A 23,074-nucleotide genomic window follows, 5' to 3' on the forward strand; every position below is an offset into this window, starting at 1 on the left:
ATTTCCTCATGATATGACATGAGGAAAAATTAAAAAAATAAATTATAAAAATAAATATTAAAAAAATTAATTCTCAAAAATATTATAGCAAAATGAAAAACAAATTATATAATAATTATAAGGTATTTGACGGCAAATAAGCCATAATTAAACCATATCTAATGTTTTAAAGAAAATAACATGTGACATGCTACTATCAAATACAAATTATTATTAAAATTGTAAGTAGTAATAATGCCAACGGCAAGAAGAATACAAAAAGATCAGTAAGGTAGACAATATTTATTGTATTTAACTCAAGATAGAAGGATGAACTGTAGTATAATAATAAGTAGCTAACGAACTACTCAGTTAATAAAACTAACTGTTCAAATTAAAATGTAGTATACTTTTAGAATATGAGGATAATATGAAACTGTATTCTTGAAACGGTATTGCTTCCAATGTTATTTTGATTTTGAATCATAATAACATTTTAAAATGCCACGGTAAGGGCATATAGGAGTACTTTTTTTACGAATGGGAAGTTTGACAGGACGAGCGTCAGGCGAGCGAGCGAAAAAAGATACTTTATTATCGAGTTCAAAACAATATTTTTTCTACGATTGTCTGCAATAAAAAAAAACAATCACCATCAGAACATGTCTAAAATTTGACGTTTAAGCTAAAGATCGCGAGACAACTTATTCATTGTTTTCAATGCATCTTTATGATTCGGATATTTCATTGGATTTGCATAACTTGAAAGTGAAATAATGACACGCTGTGACATTCCCATAAACAGATGTTTTGTGCACTAAAAATAGTGAAATGTACTACAGTTTTTCTACATATCGTGACAAAAATAAATTGGCGTTTTATCTTAAATAATTTAAGGAACCATGTTTAACCATTTCTACAGATCAATTTTGCGAAAACAAACCGCACTGAATGAAAATATTTCCAAGTGCTTAAACATCTTAGGTATCACTTTTAAAATGTGATAAATTGAGCATTCAAATATAAACTTCAGACTTTATTTTCTTAGACTCGATGATAGCTTATAAAGACCAATGTTCACAGTTTATTAAAACGTAAGAATCCGCACTACTGCTTTGCAAAAAATATGCACTCCCCACAACAATTATTATCGCATGACATATGTTTGTACATGTAAAATTTGAACTTTCACTTAATTTTTTTTCTGTGTTATCCTTCCGAGAATGTAATTGTATAAAATCCATATTGCACATATCAACATAAGGAGTTACAGTCATTGATTAATTCGCTCCAAAGTATTGTGGTAAACGAGATGGTTCTGCCATGTCTTGCATACAGTCAACAAAAATTAACACAAGCAGTGCAAAAATCAATTATCATTCCAATATAGGGCTGAAATCTTCTTAAAGATTAAATTTAGTCTATTTATACTAAATGTTTGCAGACCATTTGCAATATACTTAAGAAACAAGATGATGCGATAATTGTTGCGCGGTATGTGTTTTGCGAAATTGCTCCATTGACATTTTCACAAAAATCCAAGGCTCACATATAAAAATGTTTCTAACATGTTAAAATCCATATCAACCGAATTTAATATAAGTTATGAATGTAAACTAGACCAATATTGGAAACCGGAAGGCGGAGTTACCTGTTATTGGCGCTACCGGACCCCCTGCGGGCCAATCGGACTTCCGGTATTCCATTCGATTGTGCGCATCCATTCCTGCTGTCGCTCCCGGAATAGCGACCACTACAAACCGAAATCTGCACAAATCTTTCAATTATGTATTTTCCATTCACTTACCTAACTGACACTGATGGCAAAATCCTAAACGGTAGGGCAGATTAGTTTAAAAAAAAATTGCGTCAACTGTATTAGTTCAGCAGGAGATGAATTCGAAGAATTGTACAATATTGTCAATGGAAATCTACGTGAACTCGCAAATAATTCATTTGTTATTGTTAGTGCAATTTTAAGAAATTATATACTCCAATTGCGCACAGGATGTTTCCGCGAGTACTGCCATACAAAAGTATTTTAAAACAAAAAAGCTTTCAGTCGGTTAATGAAGTTCCAAATGAATTATCTATTAAAATGTTTAAATAATTCATTATTTTATATGCATGTGAGATCTCAGAGGGGCGTTTCAGACATAACGGGCGTGTCTTCAGCTCCCTCCACTTCGTCAGGTACTAGGAGCTTTCAGCTTTTACAAGTACATCATATTTCCTGTCATCACCGCTTGCAGTGGAAATCCTTTCGGCAATTTAGTTGTTGATAGAGCTCCATCAAATATAAATTACCGTCCAATTTAAAAATTTAAAATTCAATCAGTGACCCAAGAAACCATCAATTTGTTCGAATAATATTTTTCGTGAGTCATGAGTATGGTATTTGCTACTTAAAAATAGGGATGAACCAGGACCAAGAAGTTCCGACTGCAGTTAGTGAATTAAGTAGACTTGTGAGTATTCTAATCATTTTTTAAAGTATCATTATTTTGCTGACAACTGCACGCTTACAAATAAATTTGAATTTCAAGTGTTGCATCCGTTTTAGAATTCTGGTGGATGCGCCGTGCTAGTCGAACATAATATACTTAGAAACTTAGAAATTCAATTAGAAATACATAATTAGTAAATGTCATGTAATATAATTTTAAATTAGTAAATAAAATTGCACCCCATATTTTCCAAAATTAAAAAGGTTCTCAAAAACTAAGCATTGTGAAATGTGCATTATAATAATTTGCACTTTGCTTTCATTGTTTAAAAAAACAACTACTGCAAACAGTAATTTATCTTTTCACTTAATGTGGTAAAATCGTTTTTTTTAATTAATCTAACTTAACAGTTGAAGTTGAATGTTTTATTGACAAAAATTTCATTTTTATTTGTTTAATGCTCATAAAAAGAAGCAATAAACATTTTTATTCATTTTGATTTGCTCAGAATATAAAAACAAAAAGCATGCAGCAGTTACAAAATACATGTTCAAGTAACGTTTATTTGAAATTCAATAATACACTCAATTTAGGAAAAAAATTAAGTACTTAAAAAGCAAAACATAGACAATAAAATAGTAAATTTAATTGGCGAATTTTTCGAGAATTTCAACATTAAAAATAATAACCTTTAATCTTCGTAACAGTAGCATAACCTTTTGGCATAGATTTTATCAAGTTCTTGATCTGTATTGTTAAAAGAGTTTATAAATTAAATCATTAACATTTTCCCACATATTTTCTATTAGGTTTAAATCAGAATTTCTCGTCACTGTTGTGAAGCTGGAGATTATTAATGTATAACATTTGATGGTTTATTCTGAACTAACTTTTACCCAATTACTTTATATGAATGTTTTGGCACGAAAGAAATTCTTCAAAAATATGACTGTCTAAATCAACAAAACGATTTAGTACAATGTGTCAAAAAATAAGAGTCATAAATCATAATGGATCTGTCTTTAGGTTTAACATAAAAATGCCTTTTACTCAATTCTTAAAAACTGGCTGCTATATTCCAAAATTTTTTATAGTAACTCAAAAAAATAGATACTTGCTAAATTGTAGAATTTTTCAAATTTTATTTGTTGTTTCCAGTTCTGACAAATGTGATTTTTTTTTACATTATCTATCACAATCCATTTATTTATTAATAAAACTATCAATAGTTGTTTAATTTTCCCAAATTTACTAAAAATCCTCTATCTGCTGTTTTTTTTACGAAAAAAAAATTATGAAATGTGCATTGACTTTAAATAGTAAGAAAGACTAAAAATGAGTTTATTAATAATAAAATAACTGCCACTGTGGTGATATGATAGCTTATAACGCGCGCAACTTTCGACTAATATTGTAAAAATAAAAAATAAATATTGGAATCACTTTGATATTTCTAATTATAATTCAAATGTGATCAGTCGGACTAGAAGTAAAAATGTATAAATGAAATACTCTTAGTTTTACTACAGATTCATCGTGTCCCCCCCTTATGAAAGTTTACTTAGAAATCAGTTTGATAAAAAATTTAACACGACTATTAGGTTTCCTGAAAACCTCCGTTTCTTCACATTCTCTTGCGGCGTTAATCCGACAGAACCCTCCCCATACAGGAAATAAGACAATTTCTTAGCACAAAATGCCATTTCGTCGGTACGAACCTGAACTTCATCACCTGTACTTTGCCTTTCAATTTGTAAATTGATTTCCGATTATAAAAGCTAATATTTACCTAAAATCAAGAAGGTGATCCATCATCAATTTTATTATAACGTAAACAAACCACACTGAAAGCGTTCTTAAATAACGTCAGTCATACACTTTGTGTCGGTAAAAATTGATGAAATTTCATTTTGGTAAAATGCGTCACAACAATCACCTAATGAAATTGGCATCCACACTATCACAATGGTATCGAATAGTTAAGGTAAACAATGCCAACCTTACACCTTGCTTTGATCCTTGCAGAGGAGTAGCGAGTAACTTCAAATCCTATTGAATTTTTTCGAAATTAAAACGGATTTAATTAATTACAAATGATTACCGACTGAAATCGGCGAAATTTTGGTAATTGGATCAAGAGACAAATTTCGATTTTCTGGTGTTTGCAGGAAAACTAAAAGCTCACCGAATCAGGTCCTGCAGTCAAAGTCGCTAGAATGAAAGCTAGGGGAGCCGGACAATAGATTGGCGCACATTATTTGTTTGTACAAGTCATCCACTCATTACAGTAATTGGCCGAACACCTCGTGTCTGCTGTTGACTATAACAAAGTCTAGCATTTAGAGATTACTTTTATTATAAGAAAAACGGTATGGCTGGGGAAAGTTTTGGACGAAAGCGGCATCTCAAAAATGGATACAAAATTGTTGAATTTATTTTTCTAATTATTTTTAGTTTCAAAAAATTAAAACTACACTTCTTTACCAATTAAAAATTTACTAAAAGTTTGCGCAAAAAATATTTGGTTTATCCTCTTAAAACTAATTGTAGGTATTCAATTGAAAAGTCCATCAAGTAATTTTTGAATATTTCAAAACATTGTGATTGTGAAGTATGTCTTAGAAGATCAATGACAAAAGTTAGGTTAGGACCATGGAATTTTGTCAGTTATTTTACTGTCAGTTCGAAAAATCTTGTGTAGCCTAAGCTTTATTGTCATTATGACTGACATTCAAAATGTTTGTGACAGAAATTCTGTTACGCACAATAAAAATTGATTGACAAATTGACGTCCATGTCAAAAATTCCAATGTGGTGTTATTCTAGAAACATATAAAACCTGTTTTACAAGACAACTAATGTCAGTTGAATGACAACGACTGACGAAATTCCGTGGCCGTGACTGTACATACCTAATATGAGTGCCAGGTTATCAAAAAGGTTTATAATTAGAGCAGGGCATGTCTCTGGCTGCATGTTTGGTAACATCGAAATCAAAACCTCGGTCAAAAAGTCATAGCCATCTTGATGAACTTTTTGTTTGAACACCCGTTGTACAGGGTTATTCTAAATGATTGTAGTCGAAGTAGGCGTGAAAACTCAATGTAAAATTTCTGGTTGCCGCTCCACATAAAAAAAACATCAAAATGATGTGAATAAGTGAGTACACACGGGAGTTAAATTGGGTGCAAAACAACTCAATATTTCTGGATTCAATCGTTAATTTAATAAAAATAAATAAAAATCTCATCATCGCACTTTTCATCTAAAAAATGGCAGCGACAGCGACAAAACTGACAGTTCACATGAAAGCGGCAAAAATGTAATAACATTGGCATGGCCTACTTCGACTACAATCATTTAGAATAACCCTGTATATGAAGTGTACTGTGTATGTCTCATTATTAGGGCCACGGAAGAAGTCTCTTCATTAACAGCAGCATCAAAATAGCTGATTAAAGTAAAAAAATTGAAAATAATTTCGTTTTATTCGAATGTCAAACACCACCTAGTAAACAAGAAAGGGGAGATTTTATGTGAGGGCATTTAACAAAAAAAATCTTAATTAAAGGATCTTTTATCATTCTGTTTGGCGCAATAAATATTTCCTTGTAATTTCCATTAATTTTCTTTAGCCTCATTTTGCGTGTTTATTTACCTTTTGTTTATTTTGGTCATTAGTGTCGCATTACAAATGATACAAAGTGACAATTAACAAGAAAAGCCGTGTTTTCCACAAAAATGAAACCACCCTTCCTTGAAGTGGTAATATGTGTAACCGAATACGGTTCCCAGGTCGAGCCCCTGTTGACACAGATAATTAAATGATGGCCACTCCATAAAACCCCCGCTTGTATTAAGGGTTAAGTTAATTTTATTTTGCTACTAATATGCTAAAACCACTTACTTAGCGAGCGACGGACCATCATCAAGCTACAACCCCAGTTAAATTTCTTCTATTTACAGTTGCAGTGTATTTCAGTGATTTCCATCGTAATATCAATTTTAATGTGCGGATTGTGATGGGGGTCAAAGCTAATTAACAATAATTTAAAAATTATTTTCGTAAGTACACCTACTAATTTATAACATTTGCAATTTGTACGCGCCATGACAAATAACTCATATCCAAGAAAAATATTCTTTAGAATTTTCTACGAATTTTCGTCGATTGATTTTTTCCCACTTTCGATTTTTCTAATTGCGGAGGGTTCTGCCTTTTCGTCGTGCACCGCAATTCACTCTATAATTTGATTTCAGGGGTGTCTGTTCGGTTCTCCCTTCACTTCCACTTGCTACCAGCAATACCAAGAGCATTACAAGACCACCCCACCGGCTGGTAAGCGAACCAATTTTTCTGCAGAAAAATTTTCATTTTTGCTTGTCCAAATTCTCGGCGATGATGACGAAACTCGATTAATATTTGATGACTGTCTGCCATTAAAACTCACTTAATATCGAGACAATACCAACAACCTGAAATCTGGCGTGTTCCAGGCGTATTCCCAACAGACTGGAGAGAGCCCTGGCATCAAGAAGGTAAGTAATACTACTTGGTCCATAATTAATGTCGTAAATGCGAGCGTTTAACCCTCTGTACTGTGTAAAACGCCCCGTCAGGACGAGTTGTACGTTCGCCCTCTCGTTCGGCTGTTGTGAATTAGCGCGAGATGAAAAGGAAGGGCGAATACTAGCCAGACTTAACAAAGCTTTCACCTGTTGTTATCTGATTAATGATGCATGCCGTTAAATGATGGACCTTATTCCACTGAGAGTAACGCGCGCATTTTCAAAGGGCCTCCGAAAACACGCTGCAGGGAGTGTGTTCGACGAACTAACTGAACAAAAAGTCATTTTGCTGCTGAGCACCAACGGCTTTTGGATAAATGGAAAAGTTTTTGTCGGGCAGGAAGCCGTACAAGCACTGGTATAAAGACTTTTTAACCATTAGTGCAGGATATGTGTAGGATGGGCTTTTAAAATAATGCTATGATCTAAAAATAAATTTGAGGGCTAGATTTGATTAAAAAAAGTTACTTCAATATTTCACAACCTGCATTATGGACAGCAGCCTTAGAGATGGGCAAACATTATTCTGCAGGAACAGCACACCTCATCTCTTCTTCTTGATAGAATTGCGCATTTTCCAAATTAATTTAGCGTAATGCTCCGCTGGTACACTCTGTTTACATAGCAAATAACTATTCAAAGGCATTTCCATCAGAATTTAATAAAAACACGTTATTGTCATGGCTTCTCCTTCTGAAATGGTTGCCTAAAACTTTCGAGGTGGTGCTGAATCCTTGCGTCTCCACTCCACTTTTTTTAATCTAGTTCAAACCAGCGAAGGCAGGTTTCTTTCTTTCTTTTAATTTTTGAAGAAATTCTTTGGAATCCTTGTAGTGAAGGTGAAATTTACACTACACTTCATCTTTTTAAAGCCAATTCATTGTGGAAGATCTTTTCTACGCTATCCGAAATTTTATGTTTTGTTCTTGGTCCGTCTTCACAATATTTTTGCTAAATTCACAATTTTTGACGAGTGTTAACCACTTGATATGAAGCTGTATATTCACTCCACTCATATTCTTATGTATTGGGTGATTCAAAATGATTGTGGATACGGATGACAACTATGTACAAAAATGTATGTGGCAACTGTGTGGATAGGATAAAATTGACATTTCTTTGACAGTTCATAGTCGCGCAATTTTGAAAATTGTCAAATCAATGTGCAATGGAATAAAAAAATCAAATTCACGTTTATGAAATGTTATAAAAATGGCAACTCTACCCTACCCACACAGTTGCCATATACATTTTCGTACATAGTTGCCATACTTATCCACAATCATTTGAATCCTCCTTATTATAAAGGTGTTTATTATTGTTCGAATTTCGATTGTGTCTACTGCGTGTTGCACTTGTCGGAGAACTTCATGCATTTTTTGAAGTTCTCAATTCAATTATTGTACAGTTGCGGCCAAATAAAAGCGACCACTAAATTGACATTTTATGTCATCTTTATAAATTTTGGTAATTCAGTAATTTAAAATGAAAGTTTCTCTGGCAACCAGATACCCATACCTGCGGCACAACATAACAGTGACGGATGATGTCAATTTGAAAAATAGTTTTTTATGTTATCTCCTGATGATGATTTTTCAGGTGATTTAATATTTAATTCCGATTTACAGTAGAAAAAATTGCTGCCCAGTTTTATTTGGCCGCAACTGTACGTTGTAAATGCAGTCATCTGCGACCTCTCGAACCAGTTTTCTATAATTTACTTCGTTAGAGGTTATTGTAAAAAGTTCTTCAGAATCTAATCTTATGTTCTTGTATCGAAATAAAACGGAAATCTCGCATTTTGATTTTTTTCTGTTTCTATTTTTGTTAAATAAAGAATACATTATTACATCGTATTAGATAGTGTACTTAGGTTAGAGAATCTTCAGTACTATTTAACCCTGCGTCACAGAGGGTTGGGTCTATAAGACCCAGACCATGTAAAAATATGCTATGTTTTCGTTATGTTTTAAGTAATTGAATTGGGCTCATCAGTACCGTCTCAACTTTTGGTGTATTTTAATCTGTATGAATTAATTAAAATAAAACCAGAGCCGTTTTTTGTCAGGAGGACATTTGGGCCTGTGAGACCTAACCCGTGTGATCGCGTATTCTTGTTTTCTGAAATAAATAAATAACACAAAAAACAACAAATAACAAATAATAAACACAAGACGGTGGCCTCTAGTAATATTTACAACGAGCGAGTGAGCTACACCTAAAACTAGGCATTTGAGAACCAGCAATTCGTTTGACCGGACTTCCGGAGGAACAGCGCCCGGATCCCTGCAAATAGTTTAGGATGCTGTAAACAATGCAAAGATCGCAAATAAAAATATTTTTGTAAATTTTGCAAGGCTCGGTTATGTTTAGAGCACATCGTCGCATTTTGTCGTGATTGCGTTGATAATTTTAGAGAGTGTTTTTTGAACCTGTTGAATTTCTGTACAAATTTTTGTTTATCCCTTTTGATGACTTCAGAGACAGGTGTCATGTATTATCTAATAAAAAAAATTAATAAGACTATATTACAAAATGTTTGTTTGGAGTTAAAGTAAAATAAAGAAATATATGCCAAAAATGCAATGTTTTAATAAAAAAATCGCAAAGCATATTTCTAATTTGAAATTTGTAATAATTAGATGATATCTCAGAAAAAAAAACACACTAATATACAATGTAGCAGCAACTGAATTTAAAAATTATTATCTAATTTGGGAAAAAAATTATTCAATTTTGGGTCTCTCAGACCCAACCCGTGTGTTCGTGTGACTGACAATGTACTCGTGTAACGCAGGGTTTTATTATTTATGTTCTTTCACCACCTTCACTGCTTCTTTTATTTGTCTGACTTCTAAAAACTATAAAATTAAGAAACAAATACAAGTTTGAACGTTTTCTGTGAGGATTTAATTATCTTCAAATCAACAGAAACACTTACCGGATGTTTGCTTCACAATTTTACTGCACTTTATTCCTTCTTCCAAATGAAAATTACTGACCCACCTTCGTCTGTTTCAGGAAACAGTTGTGAGACGGACGACAGCGAACAATATGTTTCAGATTCAGACTTCCACCAACAGAATACAAATTGTAAGATTTTTTTAAATTTCGAATTATGTAGTTAAAACGAAAATTAATTTATAAAAAAATGCGTCCAAAATAAGAACGAGTCTCTTGTTATAGGTGTTTCGTCCACTGCATGGCCTAATTTGCTGATGTTTCCCTTTTGTCCTTGTCGTTTCATAGTTTATTTAATATTTCACTACAACATAATAGCGTTTAGCAAATGGAAAATTACAATCTACGTACACAATAGCAAAATTCAACAGAACATTATAATGAAACCTAAAATGTATATGAAATATTAAAAAAGAGGGGTGTTATCTGGGCCTCCGGTTATAATTTTTAATCAAGCTTATTGAAGCGCACCCCTGATATCAGTCAATATGTAAGTTTGTTTGTTCAAGATTTAAAAATTATCGGATTTACTCCCTGCAAGCCTCCCTCTTCTCGTCGACGTTTAAAAATATGTTTCTGTATATTTTGGGCTAAAACAGACAATAAAATTGTTATACGAACGTGCGTTATCGAACGTAGTGGTGCGGTTACGCTGACTGTAGTAATCGGAGTACATGCTGAGCTTAGAGATCAACCTGTCATGAGTTCTTTCAGCAGCCAAACATCCATTTAGTTTTGTATATTCTCAACTTAAAGCTCGGCGGGGTTCACCCTCTTTAACCTGTCATCTCTCTCTCCAAATTGAAGCACAACGACCGCCACAATCTTATCATTATCGCAGGTTCACCGGCGTGCTTCGCAAAAACAACAAATTTTCAAATTTCCCCGATGACATTGTTTTAAATGTTTGCAGCGATAAAACCTGAAAATAATATGTCCGATCTGATACAAAACTTGAACAAACCGCCCACATATCCAGGCACGTATACACCGAGTGAGACTTTCGAAGGGGTGTACACTCCAACATACCAACACGGCGGATGTTTTTACTCAAATCCAATATACAACAGGTAAAATTCGGCAAAATGCGAGGCAAAAATGATGTATCGATCGTAGGTCCACTTCTCCGGTGATACACAGAAATGGTGAGGCGCCGCATGTTTCCACCAATTTGCAGGGGATTCACCACTCTCCCAGTTTGCCCATCAAACAAGAACCGGCCGACAGAGATTTCGACGGTGAGTTCACTATTTGATTTCTGTTTTTTGGCAAAAACACCGATAATATTGCCGCAAGTGTTTGTACCGTTGACGAAGACGTGGGAAAACAATCCAATCTGCCACATACGTACGTCGTACTTACGAAAGACAAACAGTCAACGTCAACAAATGCTTGTAAATTCAACAATGGAAGGGTTAATATTAATCGGCTTGTTTGGCTGATACCTTTTAGCGGCGGCCACGAAACCTCCCGGCGTATCGCACGGGCTGAAGATTCTAATTGAAACTAATCAATATTAATAAAGCTGTTACATGCACCCCTAGTCCATTGTGCACACAAACACATAATGGATTCCGATCTGGTGGCAACTACCACTGTTAACAGCAAAAATTTACTGCCAAGCGTTTTGTTACTTTGACAAACAGAAGATCCAGTCGTTCATTCTTCATAAAATTTACTCATTTATTAGATTTCACCCTTATCATTTAGCGTAACTTTATCAAAAAAACTTGCAGTGTTAGTGCTTTGACCAGTTTGCTCCTAAAATTATTTTCATGTAATTTGCAACAACTTTCAAATGGCTTTTAACCATAACCACTTTTACCTATTTACTTTTCATGAATTTAATTCCTCTATTTTGTATCGATCAAATACTATACAAAGCAATCTCGTGGGGCCATAATTTGTTCTGATAATGACTACAAATCTTTTTTTCTATTTTGCACCTATGCACAGTCAGTATAACACTCAAACGGGTTTCGAAAAGGAGCTCTTTTCGATACGCGGTTTCAGGAACATTTACTTAAATTTTTAATGTTGGCAGTGACTCATAGTGAGTTCTTGCTATTAGGCATTCACGATCTTTTTGGGACCGAGTTGGCTATGATTTTTACTTTTCATGTTGAACTAACTGACTCAATGATGCAACGGATGCAATTTTTTTTCCTGTCACTGTCTGTTCGACATTTTCTTGCTACCGCATTGCCATATTTATTATTTTAATATTCTTAAGAAACTAAATGATTTATTAAGTGAGTAAAAATAATTTAAATTTCCGTCAAAGGAACAGTCAAAGTTGCCAAAATAATTTTATTACGATAAACATTTTCTATTAAACGATTTAATTTAATTTAAAAAGGACAGACCAGATTTAAGAGATCCGGCAACAATGTACCTATTCAGAAAATATAACCCTAAACTGACAACAACCTAACCTAACACAAAAAGTGTCAGTTTCATTTAGGGAATGTAGTTATCACCGAGGTACTGCCAACAAAATCACTAGATGGTCATAGCCAACTCGGTCCCAAAAAGATCGTGAATGCCTTATAGGTGATCACTGCATTTCACGCGTGATTTCACGACACTTTAAATTCAAAACAATTGTTCGTCTATTTACCAGCGTTACCAACCATTATATTTGTCAAATATAATTTTCCTAGCATTATGTTTTGGACTTTTTTTAAATTTAAGGGGCAAAATAGAAAAAATATTGTATTATACTTGTTTTATAAGCCATTTTGTCGCACTTGTTTGCTTATTGCACTCATCGCTGCGCTCCTCGTGCTCTAAAAAACGCGTGCAACAAAATGGTGTCTTATAAAACTCGTATAATAAATAACTATTATAAAATCAACCCACCAATTATATTGAATAATAAAATATCAAGTGATTTTAACAAAACTTGTGCTAAAAATAAACAAATAATTATTTCTTAATAAGAATAAGAAATACAACCTTGCTGAATAGTGTAAAAAGTAAATTGAGGAACTGAGGTCTAAAAGTCGGCATGTCCATTGAAACTGTTAGGTAAAGTGTAGATTTTTAATGGAAACAAATTATTTATACAGGGTGTATCTGAAATACGTATGTTAATTTTAACCAGTGCAAGAACTCGGTAATTTATGAAACTTTTCTCTATAACATTTTCCAAAATTTGCAAAAGTTGTTCAAGATTTTTTGCCCCCCAATTTTTACCAAACGAATAAAATTCTAACAGAAAAAACGTTTCATTTAACAAGCTCTGCTACGTGTTAAAATTAACACACGCATTTTAGATACTCCCTGTATACAGGCTGTCTTAAAAAAAAAACGGCCCACGCTATAACTTTGCTATCGATGACCCAAATGAAAAAAATTATACAGGAAACGAAATGACTCTAAAAACACTACAAACCTGATTGAGCATACCATCTACCCATTTATGGGCAATGGGCAACTTTTATTTTGGAATTGTCCAATCAATCCAATCCCCATAAATGCTTCACAACTGAGCAAAAAAAAAATGAAAATTTAATTAAATTTGATTAAATTAGAGCTTATTACAGGGCTACATCAGTAAGTGAAATATATCATATCCTCCGTCATCAACCTTATTTAAAGTCATCAGTCCTGCGTCCATCTAATAATATAATAAATGGCGTGTCAAGTAATTATATAGTTGATGCAATAATGATGAAGGGCGATGCACTCTGCACAGTCAGTTCCTGGTCATTAATGCTCATTAATGCGAAAGATTTAGCAGAGCAGATTATGCGCCAGCATTAATTTAAATTAGTGATTAGTTAGGTACTGCTGGGTAATTGCATATGAATTTGTGATCAATTGCGACATTTTATAATTAAAATGTAGTATGCCGAGCAATATGTTTGCTGTGTTGTTGTCGAGTTAAGTTTAAAAATTGGACACGGTTTTCCTATGACGTCCCTGTCTTTTTATTTGATTCGGCTTCATAATCAAATCGTGCTCCCTGCCGTTCCTAAAGCAGTCGGTTTATTTGCATGCGGCTTTATATAATATATTTATCCCCAGGAGGCGTTCTATGCAGATTTTAATCGCGAAAGAATGAATTTTGATTTTCTATAAAACCGTTTTAAAATTGTCGTCACGTCTCGGGTATCGATAGAAGAATATGTAGAAGGAAATTGTATCACACTGGTTCGATCTGATCGGAATATTAAAGTTTATTAAATCTTGTTTACAAATTAACAGTTTCTGACCGTGTTCCAGGGAGTTTTAGAACGAATTACGACAAATCTAAATCCGTTTCGAATCAAACCAAGAGTCACTGGAAGCAACCGGTGGCGTTGATCAGCACAGGTCAGTGTTTCCTACTAAAAAACAATTCGATAATTTTACTTCTTCAGATAAAACTTTAGATGAAAAATGTCGCGACACGCTCGAGAACAGATCGGCGAATTTCCAAAATTCCACCGGTCGAAGGGGTTCTCTGCAGCTGTGGCAGTTTTTGGTGGCTCTTCTGGATGCACCTGATGCCAGCGCGGGCTGCATAGCCTGGACAGGTCGAGGGATGGAGTTCAAGTTAATTGAACCGGAAGAAGTTGATGTTATCACTCCCCAGTAGTTGGACATATTACTTGACCTAAGAATGTTTCAGGTGGCGAGAAGATGGGGCGCGCAAAAAAATCGTCCAGCCATGAACTACGACAAGCTGAGTCGATCCTTGAGATACTACTACGAAAAGGGCATAATGCAGAAAGTTGCAGGTGGATTGGGTCACACTTGAGAAATTGTGTCTATGATTGATTTATTTCAGGTGAGCGATACGTCTATAAATTTGTATGTGATCCAGACGCTTTATTCAATATGGCCTACGGTAACCATCATGAAAACTCTGTTCGGACACAAATTGCCAGCAGACCGGAAAATCTAAGCACTAAAACGGAACCCCATCACTTGGCTTATACAGATATGCTCAATTTCTATAATTGTGGAATTGCCCATCCTTACCAGCATTTGCATCCTTATTTACAGGATTCCAAACATACGCGTTATCCTTGAATAGGTTTGTTTGAATTTTCCTGGAAACTTTGAGTTACTTTTAGTCAAAATTTTTCTCTCCAAATACGATACTAGTCCGATGTAAGAGTCAATATACATGATATTATGTTAAATTTGTGTAATATATTATAAATACATCAATGTTGTAACAGTAATACCACAACTAATTTTTTTCTTTGACCATTTTTTCTTTTTCCTTTCTCCCTCATCAAGACGTTGTTACACAAGTGGTTACTAAAAAGTCAAATATTACATTCTAAAGACATTATATGTCTTAGTAAAAACGTCTACTATGTATAAAAACATCCGTGTCGGGTCCTTTGAGCTTTGATAATATATTTGTCAATAATGTTATTTATAATCAGTCTCCATAGTCGGCAACCAACTATACACCAAAAACAAGCAAGGGTTGCCATGATTTGATGATTACGTAGAGTTTTTAGACCACTAAGGTTGCATAACCTGATTTTTAAAAGTTAAAGTTTTTCGAGAATAACCTTTATTTACAAACATTTCCGAATAAATGATCAATAATATTTAATCATGACTTTAGAAGTAGAGACGTATTGTTAACGAAGTGTGATTGTGATTCATAAAAAATGATTTTGGAAATGGCTGAAAAAAGACGGTGGTTTTCGAAAGTGTTCAGTGATTCTCAAGAAAGCAGGACTGACACCGATATTTCTTGGAGTGACTCCGATCCGGAAGAAGAGACTTCTAAGAAGCTACAAGTTCGAAAAAAATTAAAAGTTATCCAACTTTTACAAACGGACAAATCAAGTTCGTGGGTGACTACAATTAACGGAAACATAACCCCTTCAAAGAATAATGAGAATCCTCAACTAGATGGTCTTTCAGTTCCTGTTTCAAGTGACATCCTTTTAAAGTCACCAGTGCTAGGCAATACAAAACTAGAAGAAGATTCCCCAATTTTAACACCAACCTACCTGTCTGACTCTAAAGAAAAATCCCCCATTATCAATCGAAGAAGGATCATAAGAAAAATAAAGTGGCGAACTAAGCGCAAAAAAGAGCAAAAAATTGTGCAAGATGAGTCTGCAGATTTTTCTGACTCAAATTTTACGATTGACAGCCAATCATCACCATGTAAAACACAAATTGAAATATCACCAGCTAAGACAGAGCTTTCACTGCCTTGCACCATTGACCCTTTCCCCAGTCAACACAGTTCAGATGTTGTTTCAGATTCCTTAACAAGTTGTTCCTCAGAAACTGTGTCATTATATCACCAACTTCCATCGAAAAAAAAACGTTTAAAAAAAGATGGTTTAGCACATCAGGTGCAAAAAGTGTTAAGCTTGCACAATACTAGTCTGTCCATCTGGCAACATGAAATATTTTTAAGTAAGTCAAAAGGAGAAGAGATCCAGCCAAATGTAAGTGATGTAGAGATTAAATTTTGTGTAATAAAAATGTGGAAAGAGTATGGATCTACCATTTTAGAATGTCAAGGCAATGCAAATACAAACACCAAAGAAGTATTGTACAACTTTAATAATTCACAAATAGAAAATTACAATACATTTTTAATTATTGTGGCTGTGAATAACATCACAAATGTATGTTTTCAAATTAATAGTTTTTACAAAATGTTCCCTCCCTATCACACTAGATTGATAAAGCATGTATCGAAACAAACACTTTGCTTTATTAACGTGTCAAGGTTGCTGCCGTTATAAAAAAAAAATATAGAATGAAGTTAGTTTTTATAATATTTGTGGTAATTTTTATTTATTAAAAAACCTAAGAAAATGAAAACATAAATTACTGAAATAAAACCCAACAATACTGGTATTACTGCTTATTTGATTTATTTCCAGTTACAAATTCAAACATGAATGTCAATGTTGATATTGCTCTAATATTTATTCATCAATCAATACATGATACACCAATTTTTAACACAAGCATGTTGATGTTTTTGTCATTTTTGGATAGTAAAAATTTTGATTGTCATTGATTTTATTTAAAAAATTAAATTATTGGTATTAAACATTACTGAAAGATTTTTATTGAGGTTGGTCAATAATTCAGTTCGAATCAGTATGGTCTTCTCAAACAAGAAACATACCTACACATTCCCTAACTTATACAATAACGACATATATTATAGTCTTTAGAGTATTTCCAAATTAAAATTTGATTGTTTCAAATTTGGAAAATTTGTAAAATATCACAAGGTTAAAACTGTGAAGGTGCGCTTTGCTAGTCTTTTTCCGTTACTACTAATTAGCTAATGGCATTTTGTATAGAAAATGGAACGCTTTCAACGGAAGAATAAATTTGATTTTGACATATATTCAACACAAACGTGTCAACACTTCTTCAACATCGATAAAACCAACACACCAAACATAACACGTATTTCAATGTATCAACACCGAATTAGTTGCGATTGACAACAACGCTACGAACAGAATTTGTACAATTACAAATTGTGGTAAAAATCCTGGTGGCAAAGGTGCGGGCGTGTGACCGTGCCCGGTGCGACCAAGCCCCAATTCGCTTAGTCCCGTCTGAAAAAAAAATCACCCGATTAAAAATTCAAACGTACCGCCGCTAGCACTATTGATTTTTGAATATCCGGCGGCAGATTCAAACCACATCCGTCAATACTCACTTGGTATTCCTAGAGCATCCTGAAAACGAGAATTTTATTAGTGAAATCGTCCTTAGCGTTCTTGTTCACGTACCAGTTTGCTTTTGGATTTGGTTCCGTTCCTTGTCTCGGCTTCTTTCTGTGCCTTTTCGAACAGTTCGTTTAAAAAGTCATTAACGTCTTGCATTTTTTCCGGGTCACTTTTGAATTGTGCCATCCGGAGTTGCAACGATTGGTCCAAATCTAAATTTAGCTCGGCCATTGTTTTGAAAATATTATTTAATTAAGTAAACAAATATTGAATTTATACGTGCGCCGATGTCGTTTTTTTACAATAGCGAGTGTCTCTTGGGTGGAAGTAGAAAATTTGTCAACACATTTTTATCAAAAATAATTCTACACAATAGTTTTTTGTGACCCACCAACACACCCGATATCTTCCGCACTTCGCAGTTGACTGGCTCCTATTCCCCACTCCGTGTCCTCAATCACCACGATCACATTTTGCCCGGAGCGACTGTAGAAGTAACAATACGCAGATTGCTTATGTAATCACCGGATTTTTCCGGCATTTAATAAAGGTGCCTGCATGAAGAGGGTAATTTCTCGAACAGTGCCGAGGTACAAGGCACCTTACCTGTCGGACATGCCATTTTCAGCCGGATGATTTGCGCGTTATAAGGGAATGTTTGGGTGTGTTCCATGTTTTATTAGAACACAAATAACACAAAACACAATTACGCCTTTATCCAGACAATTTCACATAAACACTTCATCGAGGGTTGTTTAAATTGGTCCACTTTTCGTACAGATGTGTGTAAACATATGTTTCTCTTAAATTTGAATAAACAAGAGCATAAATTAATTACAATTGAATTGCCGCCGTACGTGCAAAATAAAAAATGAAATAAATTAAGTGTTTGCGTGCGCGTTTGTTTATTGTTTGTTTATGCACATCACCATTTGTTTCCGAAGCTTATCTGCATACAAAATGATAAGCATTCGCATCGATAAATTTAAATTAAATAGCTTGAAGTAACTGTCACAATGTTTTGCAAGTATTGTTGAGTTTTACGTATGTTATACGGTGCGAGGGTATCTGAGGAATTTTATTAAATTGCTCAAATGTATGTCGTTGATTTTGTCAAGTGACGGCGTAAGGTCTTTTTATCTCTATGCACTAAAGGAAATTATCAGTGTCAGTAAATTTTAGTATAAACAAAAATATCTCATCGAATTTAATTCTCAAAAAAAGCTTCACCACCTTTCTGACATGGCCAAATGGTACTGAAATTCGTTGGGAACATTACGAATACCTGTGCCGAATTTTATGCCAAATTTTCGCCTTTACATGGTCGATGGTATTCGAAGTGTGCATATATCCGATTAAAAAAAATCCACAGAATAAAAAGATCTTTCAAAAAATATAACATTTGATCCCTGTTCTCATTTAAAGTTTTGAGTTGCCCCCGCCTGTGCCACCACTGGTGCAATAGAAAAATGTAATGTATGCCAAAAAATTACCATTTAGGAATACAAAGTGATCTGACCGAGGAATTCTGCCAGAAATAAACGACATAAATTTAAAAAGTATATATTCCTTAATTTACATATTTGCATCAAAAGTATTTTCTTGCGAGACTTTATTCAGTCAATTATGTATTGTGGTCTTACTTTTATTTTTAAAGATATGAAAGACATATTGTCTCTTTTTAAGTTTTCTTATCCAATTATGAAAAATATTTATAATTTCTATGCATTGTGTTCCTTAAACCTCAGTAAATAACTACTTACGGGCAAGTTAAATGTTTAATGCTTAATTTTAAGTTTTAGTAAATTATTTAGATTAATTTTTGTTGTCAAAAGACATTTTTTAGATCGTTGTTTTGGTAAAGTTTTTTTTTCAAATCTGGTTGCGTGCTCCAAGATGTTATCTAGGTTTTATATACATCTACCTTACATATAGTGTTTTAATGTGACTCTGACGGTTAGTAGTAAAACTATAACATTCACCAAATCAAATAAACGGCATTCGCTCATCGTCTCTTTGGAGATAACATACAGAATATCCAAACATCTGGAAAACGACGGTTTTACGTGTCCTATTTGCCCATTCCATTAGAATGTATTTTACAACAGAAATACTCTTGTGCTAAGATATTTTTCAGATTAATTTACTTTGTAAACGACAACCGTTATTTGTTGATAGTTTGATTTAAATTTAAAATTTTACAGTTTAACCTGTCAGAGTTAAATGAAAACACTGTAGTGAGAGACTCTTCTTTTATCAAAGTGTCCTATCATCATACGCTGTATGGCTGCAATTCACCTAACGTAAGAATGTTTAAATTAGCGGAAAGAAACAATAGCACTGAATGTGTAGGTTTTAATTTTAACTATTTTAAACATGCAGCCAAGCACTCTTGCATATGTATTATTTTTTCTTTATTTTTATGGTAAATGAATGTCTTTTAATTTGTCAATTGTATAGTTTTTTATACGTTAATAAAGTATTGTTATTATTATTATTATTTAATGAAAACACCCCATTCTAAAAATGAAAGATTTTTAATGTTATAGAAGATGTATGTAATTACTAATTTCAATTGTCTGTAAATAACTGCGACTAACTAACTAACGCACATTCTGTTTTATTTTAAAATGTTTTCAGTGTGTCTACAATTCCAAAAGTTTGCCTTTTGATACGATCTTCAAACATAATTAAACAAAAGAAAACGAGATACATTACATTTTTTCTTAGATAGTCAAATTACGAAAACACGAATTAACCAAGTTATTCACGCTTTATCAACAAGCTTAAGTGTTACATTTATTTACTGATGATTCTGAATTGTCATATTTTTAACTTTATTTAAAATGTAAATATTTTATTACCGTTTCTTTTTCAAGCTAAAAGGCATTGCCTCACGCTATCAAATGGGAATACTCGATTGACAATACGTCCCTCACACGCACAATATTATACACAATATACAGGTGTTTTAGAAATAGGTACAATAATTTTAACTGGTAACAGAATTCGTTAGATATAACATATTATTTTTGCAAATTCTCAAAATTATTTTGTCATTTTACCACCCTTTAATTTCACGGGCCGTTTACCATCTTTATTTATTAAAATAAACTTTTCATTTCATTTAGAAAAAATCGACCATGAATAAAATAACGAATTAAGCAGCGAGAAGTAAAAAGTTGTTAGGTTCGTAATCGCTTTCCGTTGTTTTTTCTTAACTGCAACTGAAAAAAAGCGATAAAATAATGCCATCGTTCAGTCAGAGATGTTCAGTTGTCGTGTTGCCGTCGTCGGTGATTTGTGTTTGTGTTAATTTGCGGAAGCAATAATAATATGGACAAGCCGGTCAAAACGCGGTCCAAGAAACCCACACATTTATCAATTCAACAGATTCAACAGATCAACAAGATCGTGGTGTACAACGTCCTTGTCATGGAGGAAGATATTTTGGACAGTGTTGAGGATTAACCAGGTACTATTCCGGACACGGAATCTTGGCCACAACTGACATTTAACTGACAAATATGTGTGAACTGGCCTTTATTAAATATAACCCAACTTTTGACTCGATAATGCTATTTCCCTGCTTTTTTGATGTCACAATAAAAACTTCAAAGTGATTTTTAATACATAATTGTCATTTATTAATGACACTAATGATTGGTTTACATAATTTTTTTTAGAAATGTCAAAAAAATGTTGGCCAAGATTCCGTGTCCGGAATAGTATCAGTTCTAGAAAACTTGCACGTCAGCATAACATTTCACACAGTACTACACTGACCGGCACAAAAAGCGACTCAACTATGATTTTTTTGTTCGACACTGTCAGAATTTGAGAAATTTCTCCTATGTGAACGGATTTTGAAAAATGTCACAACTTGTCAAAACGAAACGTCAAGCTAATTTTAAAGGTTTTAAGCGATTTGGGGCCTTTAAGGGGCTCGTCGAACAAAAAAACGTTGTATTCAACTCGTTCGTGTGTAAATTGGGCCTTTTTTGGCACTCGTGAGCCTTTAAAACGCCCACGCGTGCCCAAAAAGGCCCAATTTACACACAAACTCGTCAAATAAACTACTATCTTTATTATACCTGAATCATAATCCCCGTTTTTGACACTAAAATGCGTGCGTAAAAGGGCCTTTAAAACACTAAAGCTTTAAGGGTTGCTTAGGTAACAACAAATTCACCTACATTTTGAACAGTGATAAATACACATTTATACACAATTTATAACAGACATACATGGTAACGAAACAACAACAATTGACCATTTCTATATCAATGATTAATGACACAGATTACTTCGGAAAAGGTATTTCAATTTACTTTTTTCGTTATAATTTTCAGGTCAAAACTAAACGTCAAGGTAATTTTAAAGATTTTAACCGATTTGGAGCCTTTAAGGGGCTCGTCGAACAAAAAAACGTCGTATTCAACTCGTTCGTGTGTAAATTGGACTTTTTTGGCACGAGTTGGCCAGTTTAAAACGCGAGTGAAACGAGGCCCACTCATTGAATAAACTACTATTAAGAATAAATAATCTTGAAATTATATTTACGCTTATTTTTTTTTTATAATAGTTAAATTGGGATATTTTCAATGATCGCGAGTGCTATGGTCACCATGGCAACCGAATTGTTTTGTTTAAATAAAATAAATTATTAGAAAAGTCTGCGCTACTTCCATGTTGTGTTTTTGTCGGTTGTCTTTAATTTAATACGAAATATTAATTCAAAATATGTACTGTTCAAATTTTGGCAATTTTTCATAACATACATTTTTTTTTTCTAAAAAATTACTTTTATCGTTTTTCATTAAAATCTTATATGCTGTGTTTAATGTTTTGTTTGTCGGATATTCTTTGGCAAAGAATAACTTAAATAACGCTTATCAATACATGATGCCAAAAAATTTTTCACATATAATTATACGAGAGCTTTTTTTTTGTCGAAGTAAACTCGACATTTCATTGCCTGGCAATTTAACGGAAAAAACTGCCTCTGAATTATAAATGTCAAGTTTACTTCGACCCAAAAAAAAAGCTTGAGTGTAATTCGGTAAGACAATTTAATGAATACGTAAATCACTATGATGCAGACCTACTAGAATCAGGCGCTTTCAAACGTTATAGGTTCCGTTTTGTCGCTGGAAAAGTTAGGGAAAACTTTTTTCGCTGTCATAATGACAAAAACACCGCTGCTTATGGGATTTTTAGTGTATTAATTGATTACTTTAAATTCAAAATGAGTCGTTTTTTGTGCCGGTCATGGCCGCTTGCACCGACGTTCCTTATTTTTAAACCAAGCTTAAAAACAATTGTTGCTACGATTTTAATACATAATTGTAACCAAGATCTTAAGCTCTTCTTAATTTTAAACTACGACGGTGCAAACGGCTATTAGTGTATTTGGCGAATATTAAAAATGCAACAATTATGTGC

The 23,074-nt window shown here is 33.5% G+C and overlaps 2 protein-coding genes across 3 annotated transcripts; one reads left to right on the plus strand and one right to left on the minus strand.

Annotated features, from left to right (window-relative positions):
- Nucleotides 1–2,156: 2,156 nt before the first annotated feature.
- Nucleotides 2,157–15,105, plus strand: Ets96B. Of its 2 annotated transcripts, none has more exons than XM_069053988.1 (10): nt 2,157–2,447; nt 6,687–6,765; nt 6,924–6,965; nt 10,017–10,088; nt 10,870–11,026; nt 11,073–11,194; nt 14,187–14,276; nt 14,336–14,517; nt 14,575–14,683; nt 14,734–15,105. In XM_069053988.1, the coding sequence occupies exons 1-10, from the start codon at nt 2,397–2,399 to the stop codon at nt 14,976–14,978; spliced, it is 1,149 nt and encodes a 382-aa protein (XP_068910089.1). In that variant the 5' UTR covers nt 2,157–2,396; the 3' UTR covers nt 14,979–15,105. The 2 variants fall into 2 exon arrangements, with proteins under 2 accessions (XP_068910089.1, XP_068910088.1); XM_069053987.1 differs by having other exon boundaries at nt 2,161–2,447; nt 14,324–14,517; nt 14,734–15,102.
- Nucleotides 15,106–16,475: 1,370 nt separating this feature from the next.
- LOC138134870 (uncharacterized) lies at nt 16,476–18,435 on the minus strand. The gene is made up of 3 exons (XM_069053439.1): nt 17,693–18,435; nt 17,620–17,638; nt 16,476–17,515 (listed from the first exon to the last, which is right to left on the minus strand). Exons 1-3 carry the CDS (start codon nt 17,858–17,860, stop codon nt 17,385–17,387), a joined length of 318 nt encoding a protein of 105 aa, XP_068909540.1. The 5' UTR covers nt 17,861–18,435; the 3' UTR covers nt 16,476–17,384.
- Between the last annotated feature and the right edge of the window lie 4,639 nt (nt 18,436–23,074).

The sequence above is a fragment of the Tenebrio molitor genome, chromosome 7, assembly GCF_963966145.1.
Source record: "Tenebrio molitor chromosome 7, icTenMoli1.1, whole genome shotgun sequence".
Lineage (NCBI taxonomy): Eukaryota > Metazoa > Arthropoda > Insecta > Coleoptera > Tenebrionidae > Tenebrio > Tenebrio molitor.